This window comes from Parasteatoda tepidariorum, chromosome 8 (genome assembly GCF_982258835.1).
Source record: "Parasteatoda tepidariorum strain Cologne lab strain chromosome 8, Ptep-v5.0, whole genome shotgun sequence".
Taxonomy (NCBI): domain Eukaryota; kingdom Metazoa; phylum Arthropoda; class Arachnida; order Araneae; family Theridiidae; genus Parasteatoda; species Parasteatoda tepidariorum.
In genome coordinates this window covers 59,445,105-59,454,918 of record NC_141762.1, presented here as the reverse complement: position 1 = coordinate 59,454,918, position 9,814 = coordinate 59,445,105, and the positions used below count along the sequence as shown (strand labels likewise).

General features: G+C 27.2%; 1 protein-coding gene across 1 annotated transcript; it reads right to left on the bottom strand.

Moving 5' to 3' along the window:
* Positions 1–1,400: 1,400 nt before the first annotated feature.
* On the bottom strand, positions 1,401–8,221 carry LOC107451746 (TIM double twin CX3C motif protein). The gene is made up of 3 exons (XM_043049021.3): positions 7,806–8,221; positions 3,434–3,574; positions 1,401–1,744 (listed from the first exon to the last, which is right to left on the bottom strand). The coding sequence occupies exons 1-3, from the start codon at positions 7,890–7,892 to the stop codon at positions 1,529–1,531; spliced, it is 444 nt and encodes a 147-aa protein (XP_042904955.3). The 5' UTR covers positions 7,893–8,221; the 3' UTR covers positions 1,401–1,528.
* Between the last annotated feature and the right edge of the window lie 1,593 nt (positions 8,222–9,814).

Below are 9,814 nucleotides of genomic sequence, written 5' to 3'. Positions count from 1 at the left end.
ACTGGCCCACCCTGGGCTGCCTAGCCAGATATGATGATACCCCTGTTAAATATATCTTCTCAAAATCTTTCATGCAGGTAATTTAGATTTTTTATTCAATGCGATTTTTCAAGTTATTTAACTATTGCATAACTTTATAAACACTTTATATAGTAATAATAACAGAAGTAAGAGAAATAAGTAGTTTTTTTCTTCATACGATGTTCATTTTCCCTCCATTAGGTTACGTTCTAAATAACTTACATCAGCAAAAAAATAATAAATCACATACTAAATCAAGTTTATTTAATATAATTTATTATCATTTTCTTTTCACAAAACATATTTGATTTGAGATAAAAGCCATTAATTAATGAAAATATGGGATTGGAACTTCAACTGTGGCAGCTGAATGCAACAAAAGTTTTAAGTGTTAAATGTTTTCATAAAATTTAAGGAGAATAAAATATAAATAAAGAGTGCTCAAATTGAACTCAATTATTATCTTTGAATAATAATGAATCATAAAAGCACTTTTCATGAAAAACTACCTTAATACAATCATACAAAGACTTAATTCATTTAATTATTCAATATTTTAATTTTGTTTAGAATAATTAATTAACTAAACGTTTAACTAATTTATAACTACATAAGAAAAAGTCCAAGAAAAAGCATTGTGTTTCAGAAATTGCATATACCAGATTAATTGCTTACCATATTATAACCCCAATTGTTTTTACAATTATTATTCAAGTATCAAAAAGACTATGCAGTCAAAAAAAAAAACTAATGCAAAAAAAAAAACATGAATACTGAGAACAAATGAGCATTTATGCCATTCTGAATCATATCAAATGCTTTAAAAATTTGTCAAAGAGAAAAATGGAAGAATGTATTACATTATAAACGATAAATATAGCAGAATATTAAAAGGAAAAAAATAGCAGTTTAAATATTTTTACTTAATTTATCTATTCAACAATATCGAAAAATTAAACATTGTCTATAAAACTATTTTGTAACACAAAACAATCTAAAATTAAATATAATAAACTTTTATTTGTTCGTTTTAATTTCGATTTCTCTAAAATTTACAGTCAGTAACATTTTTTAACACGTTATAGCATCATAAACTGTAAATATAGCATAAAATTTAGAAATATCTACTCGTCATAAAATACAATTCAATATTGAATTATTACAAATTATACATTTAACTTTTATACGATGCAAAACGTTTTAAATTCAAATATCCTAAACTTTAACTTGTAAGTATCAGTCTTGATCTCTCTAGGAACTAGTAAGTAAAAAAAAAATTTCATAAGCTCTAACATCACTGCAATATGAATATCAGTACATATCACACATCATTAACTATAAATATAGCATAAAATCAAAAGAAAAAACAACAGTTTAAATAATTTTGCTAAAAATATTTATTTTTTGTTCAGTACAACAACTCATAAATGGAACAATTAAGCATTGTCTATTAAACTATTATACCATACAAAACATTCTAAATTTAAATATCCTAAACTTTTGTTTGTTAGTATCGGTTTTGATCTTTCTGAGATTTAGTTAACAAAACTTCCTTAATGCGTTTTAGCATTGATGGAATCAATTCAATATGAGTATCAGCACATTTCACCACACAAGATTCAAAGTCTTTTTGAAAACTAGCAATTTCTCCTTCTTTAGTACTTGGTGTAATTTTATCCCTTACGTTATCTTGACATTGCATAACACAACGCTGAATCCTATCCTAAAATTGAACATAAACAAATTCAGTTTTTATGTATAAAAAAAAATTTCAAATGCAATGAAAATAATTTATTTCATAATAGCGACATCTTTTTAATTTCATATATGTTCTAAAATAGGATATTAGAATCAACAAAAAAAAAGTAATAAAATACTTTGCTTAAAAATTTTTTTTTTAATTAAGCAAAAAAGTAATTAGCATAGCAAAAAAAAAATTGACCACTCTAAATAATTATTGACTTAATGTTCAGATCTTCACATTTTAGGACTCAATCTTAATAATACAAGGAAGTGACTTCAAATATGCCAATTAATTAGTATGGGTGATATTTTTAGTTAAGAAATCAGACAAATTAATTTTATAAACCAATTTGACAATGCTGACAGTTTTGTTTTATTTTTATTTTTGTCAATATTATTAACAGTGAAAATATATTTAATTTAAAAAGCAACCTTTTAAATATAAGTACATTATTGAGAATATTTTACCCTTATTTACTATAAATCAGACATGCTTAAAGGAATACCAGTGGTTCCAGCCAACTGCATTCAAATAAGCAGGATTATAGCAGGAGTACATTACTCCATCTTTGCTATGTTTTTACAACATTTTACTTTTTGAAATGATATGCAATACATATTCTAATATTTTGAGGGAATAAAGTATTTTTTTATGATTAATAAGCAACTATTAGAGCTGTTAGTTTTAATATCATAAAACATAAATAACTCTTAAATTTATAAAAGATAAAAAAAAACAAGTTATAAAAAGTATAATATATCATCATCATCAGTGGCTCGACAGCCCAGGGTGGGCTATGGCCTGCTCAAGAAGTTTTTTCTAGATCAACCTTTTCCCTGCTAGTGTTTTCTAGTTTTTAGCTTTTAAGATCAAAAGGTCTTTTTCTAAGTCACCTATCCATCTCAAACTCGGCCAGCCTTTTTTTCATGTGTCAACTGGTTTGGAATTAAAAACTCTTTTTATGGTACAGTCTTCATCCATTCTGATAACGTGGCCTACCAGTTTTATTCTTTTTCATTTATTGAAGTTAATAATGTCAGGTTCATTACATGAGTGATGAAGCCCTAAATTTGTTCTTTGAAGCCACATGCCATTCCTTTAATTCCTCCAAAAATACTTCTAAGACCTTTCTCTCAAAGGTACTCAACATAACCTTATTTATACACGATATGGTCCCGGTTTCACAAGCATATGTTAAAATTGATCTTAAAAGAGATTTATGCAACAAAACTTTTGTGTTTCTATGAATTACATTAGATTTTATGTATTTTAAAAAATTCTATCAAAACATCTATTGACTACAGTGATTCTCTTTTGAAATTATACATGTTCTATATATAGTACTATTTTTTTATTTCCAAATAAATATTGTTTTGATACACATTTAATTGAACCATAAGTAATCATTTAAGTGAGGAAATTTAACACTACATAGGTTTCATATTACATAATTTGATTCCACTAAATTTTGTTTGCAGAAGCAATTACCCCATATAAAATTAAATGGGTACGACAGCATTTCTTTACATAAAAAAAGTTTTGAAGAAATTTTCTTGCTACACAAAAACCATACAGGCTTAGAAATGGTGTTCTACTTGCAGAACTGCTAAAAAGTTTAAAAAATAATTAATAAGGAAATAAAATATAAATGAAAAATGCATATTCTACCTGGAAATTTGCTAATTCATCTTGCAAAAATGATTGTGATTCAGTGATGGTTGAACTACAGGATTCAATACACCGATGCACTTCTTCCATTGAAGTTGATGGATCATCACAACATCTGGCAGCACATTTGTGCATATCTCCCTGAGCAGATAAAAGGAAATCAACACTAAACTTATATATACACGAATCAGATAAGTAAAGATACATATTTTCTAAATACAGTTTAACCTAACTATAATCAGAACATAAAAAAGGCAAGGCACAATTCCTAGTAAGTAAATCAAACAACTTGTTAGTCCCAAGTAGGCAAATATTATCAAGAATAAAAGCTAAAATTAACAAAACGCAATAATAAGTAAATTTTTTTAAAATCAGGACAACTTAGTTTTTTATTTACAATGAAGAAAGAAAAAAAACAGGCAAGTTTCATTTGGGAATTCTAGATTCTTCCTTACATGATTACATCTGCAAAAAAAAAAAAAAAAAAGAGTAAAAAAACTCTTTAAATAGTGACAAATTAAAAATAAATTTTATTTTTAATAAGGTAAAGATTTCATTAGACATTACAATATTAAACAAATGAAAGATTTTGCTTTCTCGGATCATAAAGATAAAGCTTTAAGATTTTATTAACAATTTTTCTTTTACTAATTTACGCTTCAAAATTCTTTGTTTTGATCTTGTAAAAGCCAAAGAGTATAATTTCACCAAATAAAAAGAAAAATTTAGCTGACTGATATTTTTTATTAGCTTCTAAAACGATTTCATGACACATTTAAACTTCTCTATTTATGACACATTTAAACTTCTTAATATATGTGAAAATTTAAAGAATTTTTAAAAGAATTAAAAGATTTTAACATAATTAAAAGCTATAAATATAATAAAACTCTTGGTAGAACTACTTTTAATTATAATGATATTAGTTTAAATTTAGGGAAAATAAATTTTTTCAATTATAAATATCATTGTAAAGAGAAATATTTTGAATTTGCTGATAAACATCATAAAAATATTATTATTGGCAATTTAAATATTATAGAAAACTTAGAACTAAGAAATTTAATGTTAAAATGCACAAAATTTCGACCTATTTTCCAGTATTAATTAATAAAATTTAAAAATGCTTTCTTAATTATCTCAATGATTTTTGTTTAAAGATATCTAACAGATTCTAATCAACTTCCATTCTATTAATGCTACTAGGTATGTTAATACAATGTATACCTGCCAACATTGGAAAAATTAAATAATGGAAATTTTACTGGCGACATTTTTTAAGCTACGAGAAATGTTTTGATACATCATGCAGAATCGTGTAAGTCAAAAAGAGTAATTCAAAATTGGAAATATAAGCACTTACATTTAGCAAAGTAAAAAAGGTGTATATAAATCTTAGTCTAAAAAAGATTTTTTTAAACCATTATTTATAATTACTTAAACTATAAACACTCAACATACTGCGGTACTGGCAATATCACTATCAGTTGAGGAATAAGAGAAGTATTGTTGTCATCAGTGAATATTTTATCACCAATGTTTTGTTTATGTTTGTTTGTTTTTAAATTTCTTCAACAAATAAGGAGAAATTTGAAAATATACAGGTAAACAGGAAATAGTCGTAAAATACAGGAGTCTTCGTTAAAAAACAGGAGACTTGGCAGGTAAAACAATGGTAAACAGGGTGTTTATTATTACTTTAAAAACTTTATTTTTAATAATAAGGGTAATTTAATTTAATTACTGTTTATAATAATTTTTTAACAATTTTTTTCTAAAATTGAATTAGCAATTAAGCAACTTCAAAAGAATTTTCAATTATCCCCATCTACAAGCTAATAAGTATGTAATCCTCTGCAAAAAATTTATAAATTCAACTTTTAAATCAGAAATTAAAAAATGGCAAAAATTTCAAGCTTAGCAATTTAAAGAATATTGTTGTTAGGAAAAAAACTTTAATTTTCTATAAGAAGTTAAAAATAATAATATTTCCGAATTTAATTATCAGACCAAAATTTCATAAATTTCCTAGTAAATTTAAAAAAATCACTTGTGGGTCTAATACTTACTTTCAACTAAACCTGGCATCTAACTACTATCTATCGATTCTACTATCTAACTCCTTAAATAAAATTATTAACAATTTTATTAAAGAGGGCTGTTCTTGGATTATCATTAATATTTTAACCTATTTTAGAATTTATTTAACAAAATAAAATTAATTCTATTGCAACTTTTGATTTCCAAGATTCTCTTCAATAGCATCCCCTTTCTAAATTAAAAGATGTTTCTTTGGGTTATTACAATGATTATAAAAATATCCGTAATTGTGATTTTGATCATTGGAAATTCAATTAATATTTGTCTTTTTAATAATTATCTTTACAATGGAAAACACATTTTTATTCAAAAAGATGGAATACCACAAGAATCTAATTTTTAATCATTTCTAGCAACAATTACAATTTACATTTACATAAAGTTATAATCTTAATATTAAATTTGTTTTTAGATTTATTGATGATTTAAGTATCTTTAATTTTTAAAATTATACAATTTTGTTAAATAATATATACCCAGACGAATTAAACTTGCTCCATAATCATAACTATAATATGAATTCTAAATTCTTGGATCTAAGTATTAAAAAAGCATAAAATATCTGCATTGTTAACTTATACAATAAAATGAATGATTTTAAATGTAATTCAAATAAACTAATTGCAGGGAATTCTAAATTTTCTAAAAACATTTATATTTCCTACTACTTTTGATCAAGAGAATAAAATTAAAAGAATATGTAGTAATGCTTGTCTATCTAAAATCAAACATCTCTTCCAAAATTTGATTTTAAAAAAAACAATAGATATCCAGTTAATGAAATTAAATTTTAAATAAATTCATTGAGTTAGTTGTGAATTACAATCATTAATGAATTCATTAAAAAATTTATTTGCTAATTAAATGTATATTTTTACCATGCGCAAATCCAATTCGAGCAAATCTCCAGCTAAAAATTTTTTAATATACAAAATAATTTTTTGGTATAAATGTTGATAGCTTTTTTAAAATTCGTCAAAATTAAAATATTAATTAAAATCCAATATTTCCATTAATTGTAAACTTTAAATTACCCAGTATAATATAATTATCTTGTACAAATCCAGTCTTAGGCCAATCCAAGGTAACTGATATATTAAATATGGTTCTATACTTCAGTAAGAATGTGCCATAAAATACATCCCACTATCCTCTAGTTACGCATTTGTTTTCATATTTTGTAATCTGGTAAACTTGTATAAAGTTATTTTAAATCATTTTTGTTGAATGTCAGCAAGTGTATAGACATTTGAATTTGCTGCTCACTTTATCTGCTATATTTTGTGTTTAAATCAATATTTTTCTGGAATTTTTATTTGCTTGATTTGTTTTATTCTTTAGTTTTGCATACTAATTTTTATTTTTGTTAAAATTTTAATATTTTTGCACTTCACACTATTGTATTGATATATTTTGCTTTGTATATATTAATACAATATTAGAAAGCTCTCTTTTTGGGGGATATAATAGTGTGAGCTGACATCTTTTCCATATTTCATTTTCCAGCTTTTTAATTTAGAAAAAAAAAAAAAAAACATTTTAGGTAGTAATAACTATTCTTCAACTTTTTAAAAATATTTTTTCTTGCTTACTTGGCAATTTCAACTCATGAATATATAGGTATAAATATAACATAAGCAATACTTATAAATATATATAACTTGTAATATACAATAGAAACATGCATTCTGAGAAGTGAGAAGAAAGACCTATCATCATTAAAATATTCTATATAATATGTAATATGCTATTCCTCGTAACAAAAAAAAATTAGTGAATAGTGAAAAACATCACTATATTACATAACAAAAGCTTATCACTTTCGTTTTGTTATTTTTTTACTTATTGATCTCAATTGATAAATTTTTATTTTCACATATTAAATCAATATTTAAGAAAAAGCTTATTCAATTATAAATTGTAGTTTATTTATTACAATGTGAATGGTTGAGAAATTTCTTTTAATATCATATATTAATAAAATAATTCTTCTGCATTACCTTCATTACAAATAGCATTACTGCCCTTAACAAAGTCTGGTCATCGTGTTTAATGAAAGATAGAGCAAAGTATAATGTTAGAATATATTTAATTTTTAGGCGGTGAAACTTAATAAGCACAAATATCAATATTCTTTCATTTTGGAACTAAATGAGTAGATATTGCATAATCAAAAAAACAATACCGGCATGTGTTGAGCGTTTATGCAATGGAAAATACAATATTATTGAAAGGTCACAAATATTTCAGACATGAAGCGATCATAACTTACTTGCATTTTTCTCATACATGATCGATCAATTTCTTCTAACATTGAATTAATTGCTTCTTTAACACGTGAGCTTGCTTTTTCTGCCATTTTAATGTTTGTTTGGTTTGTTGTTTTTATTTATTGATAAATTGATAGATGCTTGATTAGGAAACAAACCACTTACCTCTACTTCTTTCTGCTTACTTTGAACTCGCCTTAAAATTTCCTTGTAATTTTAGGATCATTCTCACTGCAAATAAAAAAATAATCACGCATGCAAAATTGGAGTTGCTGTAGTTCATTTACGTCGCATTAGAGCTGCACAATGGGTTATTGGCAACGGTCTGAGAAACATCCCTGAGGAAGGTTCGAAGACATAATGAAAGCACAATTTTGATCCTCAGCAGAGAGGATGGCACCCCCGCTTCGGTTGCTCGTAAGCGAAGTCGAGCACTTTACGGTAGAACCCGCAGCTAATGATGCTTGACTTCGGTGATCTGCTGGGAAACGTCTCTTAATGATCAGTCCACTGCGGGACTTGCAAATCTGGAGATGTGAGCAAGAACTTGATTGGTTTTTTTTCGTTAGAGCTTTACAATATTTCACCTGTCAGATTCTCCTTCACATCTTCGAATTCGCATACGCGATTTTTTTTTTCTTTTCTATTTTTAGCATTGTAAATAGGACCTTTTACGCTGCATCCGATTGCCCATCGCACACAAGCGAAAGTTTAGAAACTACACGTGAAAACAGTAATGAAAGTAACAGTAATACTTTATTTACATCGCACTAAATCTTAACAAATGGGCTATTGGCGATGATCTGGGAAACATCCTAAAGGATGATCCGAAGACTCTCACAAAATTCATATTATGCAATGGGGATGACGACACAACCGTTTTGGTAGAACACGAAATTGAGCACTTTATGGTTGAACAGTTAAAAAAGTACTGATTCTACACACCCTCGGTCCTTTCAGAGGATGATCATAGTGGTTAATCGCAGTTGCTTGATTTCAGTCATATAGTGCTTGACTCCAATAATCTATTTAAAACAGTAGTGAAATTTTAAGATCACGCTGCCACGCTACAGGGCAAATTTTAGAAAGTTTAGGCACCATTCTCACTGGAGACGAACTAGAACCCTGAAGAGTGAAACATATTTTTCCAGGAAAAACTCGTCAATCATCTACACACGTATACGAGCAACATTTAATCTCTCTTTCTCTTTTAATTTTTGGCTAAAACGTGAGTTTATAAAATACAGATTTCAAGAGAGAAAAATTACTTTTTACAACAATAAACAAATAGTCAATATTTAAAATTAAGAAAAATTACACAAAAAGCCCTTTTTTCATACATATATATTACAATAACTTTCAAACAGTCCCGCAGTGGACTGATCGTTAAGACACGGTTCCCAGGAGATCACCGAAGTCAAGCATCACTGGCTGCGGTCAGTGTGCGGGTGGGTGACCACTTGGATCAGCCTGCGTAGGGACCGAGGGTGTGCGGTATTGGTCCTCGTTAAACTGTTCTACCGTAAAGTGCTCGACTTCGCGCGCAGGTCGTCGGGCTACCAAAGCGGGGGAGCCATCCCCTCCGCAGAGGATCAAAATTGTGATGGAATGTCTTCGGATCATCCTCAGGGATGTTTCCCAGACCGTCGCCAATAGCCCATTGTGCAGCTCTAGTGCGACGTAAATGAACAACAACAACAACTTTCAAACAAATTGGAATTTCAGAAAAATATAAAAAACTCGCGTTTAATTTACAGATAAACTTGAAAAATTTCACATCAAATTTAAACTTTGTAGTAGTTGCATTTCCGCAGCCTGTCGATCGACTTGCATGGTAATTTTTACTAAAGGTTTAACAGTTTATAATAATCGAATGTTAAATATTCTTATCCTGTCATACACATGGATGAGAGTAGTCAGAAAGCAAAAAAGAGGAAATCCAAGAATGAATATATATATCCAAAAATTTGACAAAAAAGTGCGATTGAAAAGTGCCATGTGATTATAAATC